The sequence below is a fragment of the Camellia sinensis genome, chromosome 12 (genome assembly GCF_055761805.1).
Source record: "Camellia sinensis isolate YWXY chromosome 12, ASM5576180v1, whole genome shotgun sequence".
In the NCBI taxonomy this organism is placed as follows: Eukaryota; Viridiplantae; Streptophyta; class Magnoliopsida; order Ericales; family Theaceae; genus Camellia; species Camellia sinensis.
The window spans coordinates 55,820,804-55,837,997 of NC_138972.1; the positions used below are offsets into that span (position 1 = coordinate 55,820,804).

Consider the following 17,194-nt stretch of genomic DNA (forward strand, 5'->3'; position numbering starts at 1 on the left):
ATTGCGCGTTGATATTCTTTTATTAATTATTATTTATCATAATTTTTATATTTTGAAATTGCATAATACAAAATTATAAGGTGTATTTGCGTTTTGAGATAAATTTTTAAATTTTTTTTGGAAAAGAGAGTTTAGAAGTTTTTTTAATTTGTTTGGTTGTATATTTTAAAAATAGTTTTAGAGTTTAGGAGTTTAGGATAATTTGATATTTTATTATAATTGATAAGATGTATGTGAGATAAAAAAATAATTAAAAAAAAAGAGAAAAGAGAGAAAAAAAATTAATTAATGTATATGAGAAAAAAAAAATAATTTTAATTTTTTTAAAAAAAATTTAAATAAAATAAAATTTTAAGATTTTTTCACAAAAATATCTTGGCATATAAACTAAACAAACGCATATAATATCTCATCTCCCCCAACCAATTATAATGGCATGAATCACCGCTCCCACGACCCAGTAAAAGCCCACCTCTGGGTCTCTTCTCCATCCAGTTACTTCCGCGTATCCACTCCCACCCAACCCCACCCACACCCACACCCACACCCACACCCACACCCACCCATCTCTCTCTCTCTCTCTCTCTCTCTCTCTATAAGTATAGAATCACATATGCGAGTAGCTAATAAGAACTTTTGTAGAAGATTGTTGAAGAGCTTGAGATCGAACCAATGGCGAGCCAGCTCGAACCGTGGCGCCACTTGGGCGACAAGGTGGTCATGGTCACCGGCGCGTCTTCGGGGATCGGCTTAGACTTCTGTCTCGACCTCGCTAAAGCCGGCTGCAAGATCATCGCTGCGGCTCGACGAATCGACCGGCTCGAGTCCCTCTGTGATGAAATTAACCGGCTCAGCAGCGACTCGGCTGGTTCGAGCTCAATTCGGGCAGTGGCCGTGGAGCTCGACGTGAGCGCCGACGGGCCAGCTATCGAGTCGGCTGTGCAGAAGGCTTGGGACGCGTTTGGAACCATTGATGCTCTGATCAACAATGCTGGTGTTAGAGGTAATTTGGATTGATTTATGGTTTTGGATCCTTCAAGAGTGATTTTCTTTTCTATTTCTTTCATTTTCTTTCACTTACACTTTCTACCAAATTTTCTTTCTAATAGAGTGATATATGGTTTTGGACAAATTAGCCTTGGACAAACTAGTTTTCACAAAAAGACTTCTGTCACGACCTCGCCAAAGTACCTGTTCTTTGCCTTGATTTATGATTTATGTTCAGCTAAAAGTTTCGGAGGGTATGTTGGTTTTTGGTGTGGAGGGTGGGGGTGAGATTAAGATGTAGGTGGGGTTCGTGTCGTGTTTGGTTGTGGAGTTGGGAAATGAATTAAGGTGGAGGAGGTGAGTTAGATGGAGGTTGGAAGGGAATTAAAATGGAAAAAGTAAAGATGATATTAGAAAAATAGTGAGGAGAGTAAAAATATTTTTATTTTTTTTTATTTTTTAAATATTGAGCATTTTTTTTTTAATATTAATGTTTATTTTTTTATTTTTTTTATTATTTTATATAAAAATAATTTAATAATTTCTATACTAATTATTATTATTTTATTATTTTTATTATTTTTTGTATTTTTTTATTTTTACTGAATTTTTTTTAATATTTTAAGTATTTTTTTTAACTTTTAGATATATTTAACATAAATATACTTAAAAAATATAATATTTATGAATTTTTTTTAAAAAAATTCACTAAATATCAAAAATATAAAAAAAAATTACAAAAAGTCTATATATTTTTTTTGTATTTTTTGTGTATTTATTAAATTTTTAAAATATTTTTTCACAAATATTTTACTATTTAGATACATCTAAATAAGGTGCATTTAAAAAAGTAAAAAAATTATTTAACATTTTAAAAATGTTTACCAAAAACAAAAAAGAATATGAAAAATAAAAAACTCAATTTCCAAACAACTGAAACCAAACATTTTTTCTTGCAAGCATTTGATTACAATGAAAATTTTGTAAAAAAGGATTAAAACAAAAATTTTAAATTTTATTAATTTTTTTTTTGTTTATTATTTTCCGCACAAGAACTTAAAAATTAATTATAATGTTAATATAGGTTGTAAAAAAAAATTAGTTTCTTTTTACTTTTTATTACTTTCAAGCTAAGCAAACTGAGCCTAAAGGGCCAAACTCATTTGGAAAACAAGAAGGATAAGAGCTTTTAATATTTGACCTATAAAGGAAATGGGTCATTGTTGTGCTAATGTCACGGCAGTGACTGTTGTGCCTCAATTTGAGGCGTATTATAGGTTTATTTTTATGATTCAAACCGTTCATTTTGTAGGGTTTGTTGAGTACTTCATGCATATCAAAAATCATATTAATCGGATATCAATAACTATACGATCGATAACCAAAAAAATAAATAGTAAGTTTTTCTTTTGAGAAATAACATAAAAAATATGCAATTCGATCGTATAGTTATTGATATCCGATTAATATGATTTTTGGTAGACATGAAGTACTCAACAAATCCTACAAAATGAACGGTTCAGATCATAAAAATAAATCCATAATATACCTTAAATTGGGGCACAACAGTCACTGCTGTCTTAAAGTCACAATAGTGACCCCATCTCCTCTAAAGAGAGCTCTATACATGTGACCAAAAAAAAAAAAAAAAAAAAAAAAAAGAAGACACACATCACATCACATCACAGGTAAGTCCCACCCATTTGGAGTTCTTCTAGAGTTCTCTTTCTAGAGCTCTCAATCATTTTTGTTTGGAAAATAACTAATCAGTAGGAAATGGGACACAAAACTATAAATGTAGGAGCAAGGTGATTTTAAATAACGGAATCAGAATATCAATGGGCATCGGTGATACAATACACTCAAAAAAGTATAACTACAACCATTCTCCTTATGTTGAATGTAAGAAGAATTTTTTGAACATTATCGGCTGATATATCAGTGAATAAACATATCGAAAGGCTAAAATCCCATTGTAATGGCCTATATGATACATAATAATGGCTAATATTTAAAACCCTCTCCCTACACACATTAGACTTGTGCCCAAAAAGATTCCCACTGATTTGTAAATTGTTTTGGTCTTCTACACTGACAGGTTATTTTCCTACTTGTTTTGTACTGATGATATTTTTTCGGCATGCAACCTCAAAGTTGATTAGCAACCATTGAGCCAAAGGAAATTTGAATCAATGATGATGAGACACACAATCACCATCAACCCCAGCTGCTACGGGCTTTTCTTTTTCTTTCTTTTTTTTTTTTTCCTTTTCTTGGTGTTCCATGATCTTCAGTTTTTGAAGTTGAATTGGAAATGAAACACATCAGTAAGGCATATCACCATAGTGATTATCAGACATCCAGGTCGACAATGATTGAATCATGTTGGATTTAGTTGGCACTAGGTTATAGACTACATTTTTGCATAATGAAGTATGTATTGCAATCATGTATTTGAACAGATCTCTTACATTTATGGAATCAAGATCTGCTTAAGACTGTCTCTGTGTGTAAATGGATAGTACTAACTGAATCCTATATGACTGTTCACTTAAAAGAAGCCTAACTAATGTTGTACTGTTAGATGTTAGTTTCATCTGTTAGATGGTTTGGTTTTCCTTTTCTTCTGTCTTTTACATCTGTATTATGGAGGTTCATATCAACCTCTTGCAACCCGTTTGGGAACTGGCTATTTTAGTTGAATTTTTTGTTTTTTATGAAAATACATGTAGAAAGTAGAGAGAGTGATGTGATAACTTGTAATGGCTTTTTGGCTATAAACCCTACAATCCCAAACGAATTAGATTGAGATATTCCTCGTTGGACTATGTATCTGTGTTTAATTTGAGCTCCTATTTAGCACTTTTTATACAACTTACTCTTCTGTGTATCTCAGGTAACGTAAAATCAGTGTTGAATTTATCAGAGGATGAATGGAATAGTATTATTAAAACAAACATGACAGGATTATGGTTAGTGACGAAGTATGTTTGCTTACGCATGCTTGCTGCTAATAAGGGAGGTTCAGTCATCAATATTTCCTCTATTGCTGGTCTTAGCCGTGGGCATTTACCTGGAAGTCTTGCATATACTGCTTCAAAGGCAGCGGTAAATACTATGACAAAGGTGAGGTTTCATAACATATTAACATCTCAGTCTTGTATGTAACATGGCTTTTGGACTTGGCTGCATGGCTGGGTGAAATTGGTTTAAATTTTAGGGCAAATTGCACTGTATGCCTTTGTGGTTTGTCCCTTATGCACAAAACCCCCTATCATTTCAAATAAGCAAATAAGCCCCCGTGGTTTATGGATTAAAGTGCACTGTCAGGCCTGTTAATGGCTTAAGCAAAAAGATTAAAATATCATTGTACATAAGTAACCTCATTGTGCAAACTACCAGATATTTTCGTCATTTTTGGGGGGTAGAATTTACTTTAACCCCCTTGTGTTTTACTTTATGTTTGCTTTACCCCTTAATGTTTAGAATTGAGCACTTGACTCCTTTATTGTTGGCATGTGTTTCACACTTACTATTAACTTGGACGGAATGTCTAATGGTGCACTTTAGTCCACAAACCATGGGGTTATGTTATTATTTCCAAGTGATAGGGTACATCTCACATGGAGTAAACCACAAAGACAAAAAGTGAAGTTTTCCCTAAATTTTAAGAATGCACTGCATGGTGAAAATCAGGCATTTTATGTTTATCAATTACGTGCCTTAATATATTAAACAGAATTATGATGAGTTGCGATGAACAAAGTTTGACTAGAAAGGGTACACGCTCCCCTTCCAGCCCCTAAACCCTAGCCAACTTTTAACCTTACCCTTTAGCTGCCAAATCTGCTGTCTGCTGTCCATATAAATTCTTCAACTTATTCAGGAAATCCAGCAACTAAAGGCTTTTGACAATGAAGCCCAAATTAATATTTTTCATCTAGAACTTGGACACTTCGATTTACCTCATATGACCTAACCCTAGAACCTTTCCACAGCCAAAACCCACCACAATTCTTATTGTACACCAAGTTTCCTTCATCTCCATCAATGATATTCCACACTCCACTGAGCTCTTGGGTGATCCATGAGCTTCATCTAAGTGAACGTAACATTCTGTTCATCGGACATGTTATACTGAATTAGTTGCCAATGGTAGCAAGCTAATTTGGTGTTTGACTTGCACTTGTTTTCTAGTGTTCTTTATATAATCCATGTGCTATATATCCTATTTTAACTAAGCATGTAATACAAGAAAGCATGTATGCCCCAGAATGAGTTTTTTGAATCATGAAGCCCCTATTAATTTTGGTCCAGAAGATGATTTATTAAGTGAATTATGAATTTCATCAACTGTTTGGCTGCTGTATCCATCGTATTTTCTGCTAGATCTGCGATTTTCAATAACTACAAAACAACACTTCTAGTTATTTATGTGCTCTAAATTATAGTGACATGTCATTTATGTTGTTGTTTGAGATGATCCCAAGAATTCTGATGCAGAAACACAGAACTCAGATGGATGAAGTAGTGTGTCCATATATAAATCATTTTCTGTATGCTTTCTGTTTTATATTCAATTCATGTACAATTGATAGACATTACCACTGCCATAGTAATCATGTATATTCAATTTATCATTTACTCAATATAACGATAATCTTATTCACATTAATTAATTGCAGATGATGGCGATAGAACTTGGCGAAAACAAAATCAGAGTAAACGCAATTTCTCCAGGACTTTTCAAATCTGAGATCACAGAGGGTCTCATGCAAAAAAATTGGTTAAAAAATGTGGCTTTGAGAACCGTCCCTCTAAGAGAGTATGGCACAGTAGACCCGGCATTGACGTCACTTGTACGGTACTTAATTCATGACTCTTCAGAGTATATTTCAGGCAACATTTTCATTGTTGATGCTGGTGCGACCTTACCAGGTGTCCCAATTTTCTCTTCGCTTTGACTCTCTTTTTTAATAAGCACCATGCTCCGAAAGAACAATAAGAACAGTCACTTTATTTTGTTTCAATGACTTCCATTGTAACTTTTGTTGTTTGTTAAAGGTCTCGAATGTTGTACACACACAAAAAAAAAAAAAAAATTCTGAAGTGATTGCATTGTATGTGATAGGTTGAGTATAGAATACGAGTATCTAGTGGTTCCAGTGATCTTGTGAATGATGCAGATGAAAAAATTTATTGAGATTGAGTGAACTCTGCATCAAATCACGAAAAAAAAATTGCTTCTATGGATGTAGCATTCATTATAAATCTGCAAACAAATAGATATAGCCTATATTTCGCAAGTTATGTAGATATAATTGGTGTTTTATCCGTATCTCTCGTGTTGCTAGCGATTTTATTCAAGTCTTTATGTTTGTTTTTGACTGAAATTGTCTCAAAATTGACATCGGATACTTTGGCCCTGTTTGGTAGAACTGTGAAAAAGTGCTTATAGTTTATACCTTAACAGCTTATAGCTTATAACTATTTTCATAAGCTGATTTCTAACTTATAAAAGTTTCTCCTACCCCACTCTAAGAATAAGTTGATTTCTGACTTGTAAAAAGCTATAAGCTGTATTGTTAAGTTAAACCAAACACATCAAAATAGTTTAAATTAAATTGTAAGTTGAAATAAGCTGAAATTAAGCTGTACCAAACAGGGCCTTTGTTCTCTACTCATGAATTTAAAGCCACATAATCTATTTTTTATATAATTTTTACTTTAAAAAAATGAAATCCTATAATTATGAGAAATAAAACAGAGGAACACTTTTTTGTAGACAGAATAACTCAATGCCTAAAACAATGATCAACTGCACAAATTGCCAAGAATACTCTTAGGACCATTCTTTACAAAATTGAATTTCTATTGCTCAATTTATGCATGTTTAAGTACGTGGGAATGTCAGTGGCATGGTGTCTATCATCCAATACATTTTTAGTGGGATGATCAGATAAATAAAAGGAAAAATAATGTGCCAGCGGAGTTTGGGGGCTGAGGCTGTTTAAGAAATTACTATTTTTTTTTTTAATTTATGAAAAGAGATGTGTTATAAAAAATAAAAATAAAAATAATCAGTGTGTTTGGTTTGAGTTTTCTAGATTAAGTTTTTTTTGAAAACTGTGTTTTTTGGTCTTCGTATTCTTTTGTTTTTAGAGAATATTTTTTTAAATTTAAATTTTTTTTTTTTACTTTTTTAGATGCACCTTAGTTAGATGCATCTAAAAAGTAAAAAATTTGTGAAAAAATATTTTAAAAAATTAATAAATACATAAAAAATATAAAAAAATATTGAATTCTTGTATTTTTTTTGTATTTTTGGTATTTAATAAATTTTTAAAAGATTTTTTTTACAATATTTTTACTTTTTAGGTGTATTTATGTTAAGTGTGTCTAAAAAGTAAAAAAAATTGCTTAAAATATTAAAAAATTCAATAAAAACAAAAAAACACGAAAAATTAGAAAATATAATTTTTTAAAAAGTGTTTTCTGAAAAATGAAAACAAGCAAGTTGCATGTGATTGGGTGTTTTGATTTTTTTTTATTATTTTAGTCAAAAAAATTGACACCCCAAGCAGGGCCTAATTATTGCAAATTAGTGGAAATTTTTTCAGAATTACACCACAGGTGGCAGACTGGCAAAAAAAGAAAATACAAATATATGAAATTAGGAGAAAAATTCCTTAGCTTGAATTTTCTTTTAATATTAGTGCAAACAGAGTAAAGGTTTTCCCTGTATGCAAAGAGCGTAAAGGTTTTCGCTGGGGGTGCTCACGGGATGGGACGGGTTAGGTTGCAAGTTATTTATCACTCCATTAAATGGGATCGGACTGAGAAAATTTCATTCGCATCCAACCATTCATGATATCTACATCGACTAAGAGCATCTCCAACGGTAGTAGGCATTTTACCTATCTAAATATTACTATAAAGTATATATTTTATTTTGCCTATCAACTGTTTTATGTTTTTACTCCAACCATGCTCTTTATTTTAGCTATTTATTCAAATACTATTAATTTTATAGAATGCCACGTCAACAACAAAGATGGAGGGAAATGATCCTAATGATTTAATACATTATGCCTAGCGTTGAAGGCTAGCTACATGTAGCTAGTGAATATGAGTTGAGCCAAAATGCCTAATCATATGCCTAGTGCATTGGAATTGAAAAAAGTAAATCACACTAGGCATTTTAACTAACAAGTATTATATGCCTAGTGCATTGGAGATGCTCTAAGCGGACGGGCTTATTGACATGCTGTATATTGGGCATTTTTAAACTCAATTATTTTCTTTTATGATTTAGGCTTTCTGTGGGCCTATTTTGCCTTCTCTCTCTCTTTTTCTTTTTCTTTTTTTTTAATTTTAAAATAAAAAAGTGTCTTTTTTAATAATATGTAAATATATCTATATTTTAATTGAAAGCCTAATTGGATTGAGCTCCGTTGATGGAATATTCTATATTCGCCACTCAATCGAAACTCAATCTTTTCACAATTGCCAGAGCAACATCTATGCCATCCGTTACATCAAAATTGTCCATTTTAAGTTTGGGCTGGCTGGGTCTTCTTCACCCGTTCTTGTCACCCCTGCCACTTCCCTCACCCACCTCTACCACTCCCAACCTATCCTTGCCAAACATAACAACTTAATTGACCCAAACCTTATCAACTAGAACCACCAAAACCCCTTTTGCCCCTCTTGTTGCCCACCACACCTCATCTTCCTCACTACTGCAAATTTTGCAAGGAGCAAGCAGAACATGGGTAGGGTGTGAAGGGTGTAAGTCTAATATGTGCGCAGTAAAAGTATAAAATGTGTGAGATTATGCATATTGGTCATTTGCATTGCACACAAGGACTTGTACCCTACACAATTTGCATGTCAGTTGTTGATTTGTTTAGAAATCAATCATTTAAAACTCAACTTCTTGTCGTATCAATGTAAATAAATTTATGGAAAATGTTTGAGGGCCACAATTTTTGGGGCCACAATGGCTCAAAACTGCCAAAACGACGCCGTTTTGTGTGCAAAACATACCAAAACGACGTCGTTTTAACAGTTTTGAGCCATTGTGGCCACAAAAATTGTGGCCCTCTAGCATTGTTGTAAATTTATTAAGGATGATGTTTTAGGGTTCAATAGCATTTCTCTAAACATAAATTACATAAATTGTGGACTAAATTGATAATTGAAATATGGGAACCAAAATGAAATAAAAGCACATACTTTGGGATTAAGAGTGTATTTAACCTTTAAAAAAAAAAACTCACTTTTAATATAAATTAAAGACTTAAACAAGTAATTTATTTATTTATTTTTTTTTCTCTTCGTGGAAGTGACGCATAATTTTTTTAGGGTAATATATTTTGTTGAAAAGCCTCATTCAAATCTAAGTTAAGTTTGATCCAACCAACAAAAAAAAAAAAAAAAAAAATCTAAAGTTAAGTGCAATTAGATAAAATTAAAATTGAAATTGAAAGCTGAAATTTGAAAATAAAGTTTTGAAAATTGAATGTTGATTTTTTAAAATTGAAATGTTGTTTGATAAAAATTGAAATGCCATATTAAAATAAATTATTCGATATAAGAATCTAAAATTAAAAATTAAATTTTACTATTATTAATTTTTTTTTAATTTATATATTTTGGTGGTGACATTGTGGTGGTGGGATGGTGGTGTCAACATCGTTAGATGGGAGATTAATTGAGATAGAGAAATGATGGTGGGTGTGATGGAGGAGGTAGAGGAGGAGGCATAGTGGTGCTTTGGCTGTGGATGAGTAGTAATAGTAGTATACAGAGGTGGCAATGGTGGTCTTGGGTGGAAATGATCCGATTGTGGTGTAAGTGGTGTATGTAGTAGTGGCGCTCAAGATATATTGGCAAGAAACGGATAATGATGGTATATGTGGTGGATGTGATAGTTATAGTTGTGGTGGTGGCAGTGGTAAGGAGGTGATGGTTGAGGGTTGGTGGCTATATGGTTAATTATAATTGTAGTGAAAGTAATAAAGATTTGTTGTGAAAATATGTGATAGTAAAAATATTATATAAAATATAGAAAAAAAAATAGTTAAAAGTTCATCCAAAATTGTGTAAAAGGCATTAGATTCAAGAAAAAAAAAATCTTATTTTGTGACAAAGACAAATCAGAAAAGTCGCTAGTGGCAATAGGTGGTGGCGGTGGCGGTGAGGTAGAGAAATATGTTATATTAAACAAATAAGGTATTGAATGGATGACATGTGTCATATTTCAACAGATAAGTTGTTTGGTGAATTTCAATAGATAGCAAAACAGGCTTAGTGAGTTTAAACGGATAGACAAATGGAATGATTTCAAGAGATAGACAGATATAATGATTTCAACAGATGGTATCTTTTTTGGACAAATTTTATTCTTTGGCCCAAAGAGATTAGAGCTTGGACCATTAGGCCCAAAAGATTAAAAAAATGGACTTATGGCGTAAATACCTTAAAAAATAATAATAAAATTTTATACATTCAACAAATTAAGGCCCTATTTGGCATATGCACTTATTTTGGTAATATCACCTCTCTACTTTTTGTATATCTTTTCATACAAAATTAAAAAATATACTTATTTATATCATTCTAAACAATCCCTAAATAAGTTAGTAGCTACTTATTTTTGTTATTTTATTTTTTTTAATAATTAAATATTCAGGTCAGTTACGAACACTTCGACTAATGCTGGGAGAGAGATCCCATTTAAAATAAAAGTCAACGCCCTTAGATTTAAAAGGAACCTACTTAATTAGGGATTTTTGGTGGAACCCCCCTTTTGGGCCTTTTTATTAGGGTAAAGGATAACCCAATTAATTTTCTTTCAAAAAGTCCCTCAGTAAGAAATGCTTAACTTAATAAGGACATTTTATAATTTCTAATTTTTTTTATCACAATATTGCCCTTATATAGTATCATACGTAAAAATTTGAAATCTGAGCTCCAAATCGATCATACTTCACAAAATCGATGAAGACGATTTTCAGATCTGAAGATCTCGTAGCCGAACATCTCTCACTTGTTCAACAATAGACGATCTCGCAGCCGAACATCTCCTACTTGGTGGCCGATGATCAACACTCTCAATTAAACGAAAGTTTCATTGAGATTTGTGATTGTTGATCGAGTTGTAGAGGTTATTCTTCTCAATTAGGTATGTTGATTTGTAATGATTTTTTTTTATTTTTGTTTGTTTGATTTATTTTTGTTGTGTTTGACCTGATTTCGTTTGACAGAATCAGAGTAAAATTTTACTCTGGTTCTATTGCGGTGCCTTTTGTTTCAGAGAATCAAAGTAAAATTTTACTCTGGTCCGAATCCTCTGTTTACAATGAGAGTAAAATTTTACTTTTATGTAGAGTAAAATTTTACATTTATACAGAGTAAGATTTTACTTTCAAATTCAGGCCGCAACATTTTTACTCTTAAATTCAGAGTAAATTTTTACTCTTATGCAGAGTAAAATTTTACTTTTATGTACTTTTAGATTCCTTTTGTAACATTTTACTCCTATATCAGAGTAAAATTTTACTCTGCTTGATTACTTTGTTTACAATGAGAGTAAAATTTTACATTTATACAGAGTAAAATTTTACTTTCAAATTCAGGCCGCAACATTTTTACTCTTATGTAGAGTAAAATTTTACTTTTATGTACTGTTAGATTCCTTTTGTAACATTTTACTCTTATATCAGAGTAAAATTTTACTCTGCTTGATTGCTCTTTTTACAATGAGAGTAAAATTTTACATTTATACAGAGTAAAATTTTACTTTCCAATTCAGGCCGCAACATTTTCACTCTTAAATTCAGAGTAAAATTTTACTGTTATGCAGAGTAAAATTTGACTTTTTTGCAAAATAAAATTTTACTTTTAGATTCCTTTTGTAACATTTTACTCCTATATCAGAGTAAAATTTTACTCTGGTTCGATTGCTCTGTTTACATTGAGAGTAAAATTTTACTTTTATACAGAGTAAAATTTTACTTTTATAGAGAGTAAAATTTTACTTTCAAATTCAGGCCGCAACATTTTACTCTTAGATTCAGAGTAAAATTTTACTCTTATGCAGAGTAAAATTTTACTTTTTTGCAGAATAAAATTTTACTTTTAGATTCCTTTTGTAACATTTTACTCATATATCAGAGTAAAATTTTACTTTTATGCAGAGTAAAATTTTACTGTTAATTGATTGCAGATTTGTAAAATGGTTCCACCTCTTATGTTGTTATGCAAGTATGGTGATCGTACCATTGTGTTCAAGGTTGTGTCAAACTGCACGTTGAAGGATTTAACTGATTTCTTAAGTTGTAAATTGAAGAAGTTTGACAATAGTGGTTGCATACTGTTATCGTACTGTTTGCCTGGACATTCGCAATGCATGATTGATGATGATTCTAATTTTCAGAATATGTTGTCGCTTGTTTATCCCCTTGGTGTTGACCGGGTTGATGTGACTATTAGTGAAATGGGCATTTCAAATGAAAAACATGGAGTTGGAGAATCAGGGGACGCTACTGGAGCCAACATTACTGATGATGAAATGGATTTACTCCCTATGTTTTGTCAACATGAAGAAAGGACTTTGTTGTCTTGTGGATGGGTGAATGGAATTACTCATGTAGGTCAAAGATTTATTGGAGGTGCAAAGGATTTTCGGACTGCATTATGTAAATATGCCATTGAGATAGGATTTGAGTTTGTGTATGTGAAGAATGAGAAGTGTCGGGTCACTGCTGTGTGTTCAATGCGGGAGTCGAAAGCTTGTTTATGGCGAGTACATGCATCTCTGGAAAGTGCTAATAATTTTTTCTACATTAGGACTCTACATGATGAGCATACTTGTGGAGCTGCAGTTCGTACTTCTAAAAACTCAAGGATGAGTTCAAATTTGGTTGCAAGTTTGATTGTTAATGAAGTTCGTGGGATCCCCAAACTCGTCCAATTGATGTTGTGCGTCAATTTACAGATCAATACGGGCTCACCATTACGTACAATCACGCTTGGTTGGGAGTTGAGAAAGCTAGGACTACTACTTTTGGAGATTTCTCTCTGTCTTATGATGAGATTCGATGGTATATGAATATTATGATGAGCACAAATCCTGGTAGCTATTTGCGTCTTGACTATAACTATCAAAGTGGACGGTTCAAGAGGTTTTTTGTTGCATTTAATGCTTTCATTCAAGGTTTTAGGCATTGTCGTCCTCTATTGTTTATCGATAGAACTTTTCTGAAGGGGAAATATAAGGGCACCTTGTTAACAGCTACAACGAAGGATGGGGATCAAGGTAGATATTACTATAGTTTATTCCAAAGTAACAAGTTACTTATTCTCAAATTAACATGTTATTGTTATTCAGAGTAAAAATCTACTTTATTTGTCCTTTTCGTTTAAGATACTTACTAATTGTAAAATGTTATTTTTCAGGTTTTTCCCCGCTTGCAATGGCAATTGTCGATACAGAGACTACAGACAGTTGGGAATGGTTTTTTATGCATTTGTCGAATATATTGTTGGATGAAAGACCAATTACCTTCATATCTGATCGGAACGCTGGACTTTTGGAGGCTTTACCCAAGGTTTTACCTACTGCTTACCACTATTTTTGTCTCCAACACTTGAAGGCCAATTTGAGGGATAGGTTCTCTGGTCCAAGTTTCAACAATACTTTCAGGAGTAGAATAGTTTTTTTGTTTTCTTTGTGTGCTTACGCTCCGACAGTGGAATGTTTTAATCAGTGCTTGAAAGAATTATAAGATAAGGGAAAAGGGATCATTTGTGGGTTTCTATCCAATTTGCCCTATGACAAGTGGAGTAATGCATATTTTAAAGGACAAAAATACGGTGAAATGCACTCGAATGTGGCAGAGTCTTTCAATTCATGGATCCGTCAAGCTCGCCATTTGCCCACTACAAAGATGATTGATTCAATTAGGTTGAAGATCATGGATTTGATGTCGAGAAGGAGAGAACAAGCTAAGGAATGGAATACTTTTCTTTGTCCGGAGATGGATTCAACATTAGTAAATGCTCTTAAAAGTGGAAGAACTTGGCTGGTTAGTCGTTCAAGTGATCACATTTTTGAGGTTCAATCCTGGCCATCGGTTAGTGTTGACCTCTTGAATAGAACTTGCTCATGTTACCAATGGCAATTGAATGGATTTCTTTGTGCTCACGCGGCGACTGCTATCCAAAAGAGCGGAGGTGATTTGTATGCACATGTGGAACCATTTTATTACACTAGCAAGTTCAAAGATTGCTATGTTGAGTCCATTTATCCAATACCCACTGTTGAGAAACCTCTTGTAGCTATGGATGATCTTGTTGTCCTTCCTCCAATTTGTAAGAAGCCACCTGGTAGGCCAAGGAAGAATAAGATCCCATCTAGGGGTGAGAAGATAAGACGAGTACAGTGTGGTAGATGCGAGAAGTACGGTCATAATAGGAAGACTTGCAAGGAGGCATTGCCGTGAAAGACATTATTGATTTTATAATAGAAGTATGAAAATAATGCAGTTCTTCTGCAATAAGTAGTCCATAGCAATAATAGTATAGTTTTTTAGACTAGATTTGTCAGGAGACATTGCAATAAAAGACATTTTTACTATGTTCTTGAATGGTTGTCTGTTCTAGTTTCTGATTTGTTTTGTCGTCGAATGGTTGTCTATGGGTGTGAGGAGCTTGTGGTTTCACAGTAAAATTTTACTATGTTCAGAGTAAAATGTTACTTTTATATTAAAATTTTACCTTATTTCAAAGTAAATTTTACTTTCATACAGAGTAAAATTTTTCTTGTAGTTGTGCTTTTAGATGAGTCCAAATTTTACTCGCCTTTCAAAGTAAAATTTTACTTTCATACAGAGTAAAATTTTACTTTTGTACAGAATAAAATTTTACTTTTAGATTTAGAGTCCAAATAATACTCGCCTTTCAGAGTAAAATTTTACTTTTGTACAGAGTAAAATTTTACTTTTATACAGAGTAAAATTTTACTTATTCCGGCTGTAACATTTTGCTCTTAGATTCAGAGTGTACATTTTATTCTTATTTCAGAGTAAAATTTTACTTTTATGCAGAGTAAAATTTTACTTTCAGATTCTTCTGGTAACATTTTACTCTTATTTCAGAGTAAAATTTTACTTTTATGCAGAGTAAAATTTTACTTTTAGATACAGAGTCTTTCAAAATATAAAGTAAAATTTTACTTTTATGCAGAGTAAAAGTTTACTTCATTTCAGAGTAAAATTTTACTTCATTTGAAAGTAAAATTTTGCTTTATTTCAGAAAATATGTTAGTCCCCTTAGAAAAACATTTCCAACTTGCACCAAAATCCACAACACACAAACTCCCATGATGATCATCATGCAATCTTTGTGCAAAAAAAATCTAACAACACAACTACATATATCATCAACATTCATTCCCACTCAAAACAACATTCATAGCAACATTCATTTCACTTACATTCCCAGTCAAAACAAAATTCATAGCAACATTCATTCCAACATTCATAGCAACATTCAGTGAAAAAAAATTTAAGCCTCTACCTATATCATTGTATTCTATCCATAACAACATTCATTCCCAGTCAAAACAAAATATCCTTGTATAATAATCACCAAACTACAGTTAAATTTACTAGAACAATAGACATAGCATCTACTATCTAATACTCTTTTAGTATTCTTTCACTTACAATTACTTTTTCACCGTTCTTTCATTTACAAAAACCGAAATTACAAAAATCATTCACAGTAGTTCCCCAGAACTTGTCCACATTGTCATCCTTGAGGTCTTAGCTCTTGCCCATTTTTTGTTTGAGGTTGAACTGTTCCTCAGTCCATGCTTTTGGATAATCATTCAAAAATTGATGCACTATTGACGCTCGGAAATTGTTAATTTCATCATCTTCCATAGAATTTTCAATAGGCTCATCTCTTATGATTTGGCGCATGATATAACATACAATAATTCCACAATCAACATTGTTAAATAAAAATCAATATCTTGTTAGATTTAGTCAAATTTGAAAAATACCAATTCAAGCATGTAATAGTAGCGTGAAATACTCACGATGTTGGGCGTTGTTGTGGACTATCTTTCACCGAAACCAAGTTTGCAAACTTTCTTCTACCTCTCTTCGTTTTGTTGGCCAACTTGCTATCCACATATTTTATCTAACATCATTGCATAATTGTTTGGTCACGATTAAATTCAAGAATAAAACACAACAAAAAATTACTGTTAATATGATGCAAAACACTTACAATCTTTTTTGCATCCTTAAGGTAAGGATCTTCTCTGTTGTCTCTTGGCCTTAAAGAATTGTAATGTCTCCACTCATCAAGTTCAGTGTCAAATACAAGAAGTGTCCAGTGGTAGGGTTTTTCTTCCTTTTTGTTCCCATTGGAATTCATGCAAAAATGAAGGTATCTATATCCATTCAAATCTTGTTGAAGGACTTTATCAATTAAATGATTTCTCAGCTCCCCATAACCCCATTTCACTAAAGACTGCATTTAATCATATAAGAGTGTCATGTCTCAAGTTGTGTTAGTGACACACTGTATGAGTTGTCAATCTTTGGCAAACCAAATAGTAAAAATTAACTCCAAAATACAGTACAATGCTACACTAAACCATAGTAAAAATTTATCAATTCAAACTAAATACAAATTGATGGCTTACCCAACAAAGGCTTGAGAAAAAGAATGATTTATTCTTTTCTGGCTTCTTGACTTGTTGCTCAATCTCAAGCATTTCTATGAAGCTGTCAATGACCTACAAAAACAAAAATCAATTAAATATATGTTAATAAAATAAACTATTTTTAGTTATTAAAGTGAACACTAGTCATTGAAACTTGTATGGCCACTTACATTATTTGCAGTATCACCATCTCTCAGAATTGCATCCACATCATGCAATGTAACATATACTCCATTTCCTGTGCCGGACCATATGATTGCACTAGTCATAAGGTAAAAAAAATGTTGATTAACACGTTGCAGTTTGATAACAGTAAAAATCTGTTGTTTGACAAAATTAAAATGGTCTTACTCTGTGGTTTCCAAATTGTAAATCTTGTTCAGTAGACACTTATCATTCTCATCAAGCAATTTGGGTATTACAGCCTTATCTGGAAACAAAACCCTTTCAACTGGCTTT

At 32.4% G+C, this 17,194-nt stretch overlaps 3 protein-coding genes across 3 annotated transcripts; 2 read left to right on the plus strand and 1 right to left on the minus strand.

Moving 5' to 3' along the window:
• Window positions 1-372: 372 nt before the first annotated feature.
• Window positions 373-6,325, plus strand: LOC114319641 (uncharacterized). The gene is made up of 3 exons (XM_082898656.1): window positions 373-1,003; window positions 3,884-4,113; window positions 5,673-6,325. The coding sequence occupies exons 1-3, from the start codon at window positions 673-675 to the stop codon at window positions 5,949-5,951; spliced, it is 840 nt and encodes a 279-aa protein (XP_082754782.1). The 5' UTR covers window positions 373-672; the 3' UTR covers window positions 5,952-6,325.
• Window positions 6,326-9,898: 3,573 nt separating this feature from the next.
• LOC145803578 (uncharacterized) lies at window positions 9,899-14,498 on the plus strand. Its single transcript, XM_082896886.1, has 5 exons — window positions 9,899-9,946; window positions 12,221-13,097; window positions 13,211-13,312; window positions 13,453-13,680; window positions 13,783-14,498. The coding sequence occupies exons 1-5, from the start codon at window positions 9,899-9,901 to the stop codon at window positions 14,496-14,498; spliced, it is 1,971 nt and encodes a 656-aa protein (XP_082753012.1).
• Window positions 14,499-16,095: 1,597 nt separating this feature from the next.
• Window positions 16,096-17,143, minus strand: LOC145803579 (uncharacterized). Its single transcript, XM_082896887.1, has 5 exons — window positions 17,087-17,143; window positions 16,906-16,996; window positions 16,715-16,807; window positions 16,294-16,539; window positions 16,096-16,203 (listed from the first exon to the last, which is right to left on the minus strand). Exons 3-5 carry the CDS (start codon window positions 16,784-16,786, stop codon window positions 16,096-16,098), a joined length of 426 nt encoding a protein of 141 aa, XP_082753013.1. The 5' UTR covers window positions 16,787-16,807; window positions 16,906-16,996; window positions 17,087-17,143.
• Window positions 17,144-17,194: the final 51 nt, after the last annotated feature.

What these genes read in the sequence shown, in the direction of transcription:
- LOC145803579 (XM_082896887.1), bottom strand. Translation starts at nt 16,786, where the DNA reads ATGCTTGAGATTGAGCAACAAGTCAAGAAGCCAGAAAAGAATAAATCA. An exon ending in TTTTCTCAAGCCTTTGTTGG is followed by an intron (nt 16,540 to 16,714) that starts GTAAGCCATCAA and finishes GATTAAATGCAG; the next exon opens with TCTTTAGTGAAATGGGGTTA. An exon ending in TTAAGGATGCAAAAAAGATT is followed by an intron (nt 16,204 to 16,293) that starts GTAAGTGTTTTG and finishes CAATGATGTTAG; the next exon opens with ATAAAATATGTGGATAGCAA.
- LOC114319641 (XM_082898656.1), top strand. Translation starts at nt 673, where the DNA reads ATGGCGAGCCAGCTCGAACCGTGGCGCCACTTGGGCGACAAGGTGGTC. An exon ending in CAACAATGCTGGTGTTAGAG is followed by an intron (nt 1,004 to 3,883) that starts GTAATTTGGATT and finishes TGTGTATCTCAG; the next exon opens with GTAACGTAAAATCAGTGTTG. An exon ending in CGGTAAATACTATGACAAAG is followed by an intron (nt 4,114 to 5,672) that starts GTGAGGTTTCAT and finishes AATTAATTGCAG; the next exon opens with ATGATGGCGATAGAACTTGG.
- LOC145803578 (XM_082896886.1), top strand. Translation starts at nt 9,899, where the DNA reads ATGGTATATGTGGTGGATGTGATAGTTATAGTTGTGGTGGTGGCAGTG. An exon ending in TCTTATGATGAGATTCGATG is followed by an intron (nt 13,098 to 13,210) that starts GTATATGAATAT and finishes CTTTCATTCAAG; the next exon opens with GTTTTAGGCATTGTCGTCCT. An exon ending in AACGAAGGATGGGGATCAAG is followed by an intron (nt 13,313 to 13,452) that starts GTAGATATTACT and finishes GTTATTTTTCAG; the next exon opens with GTTTTTCCCCGCTTGCAATG.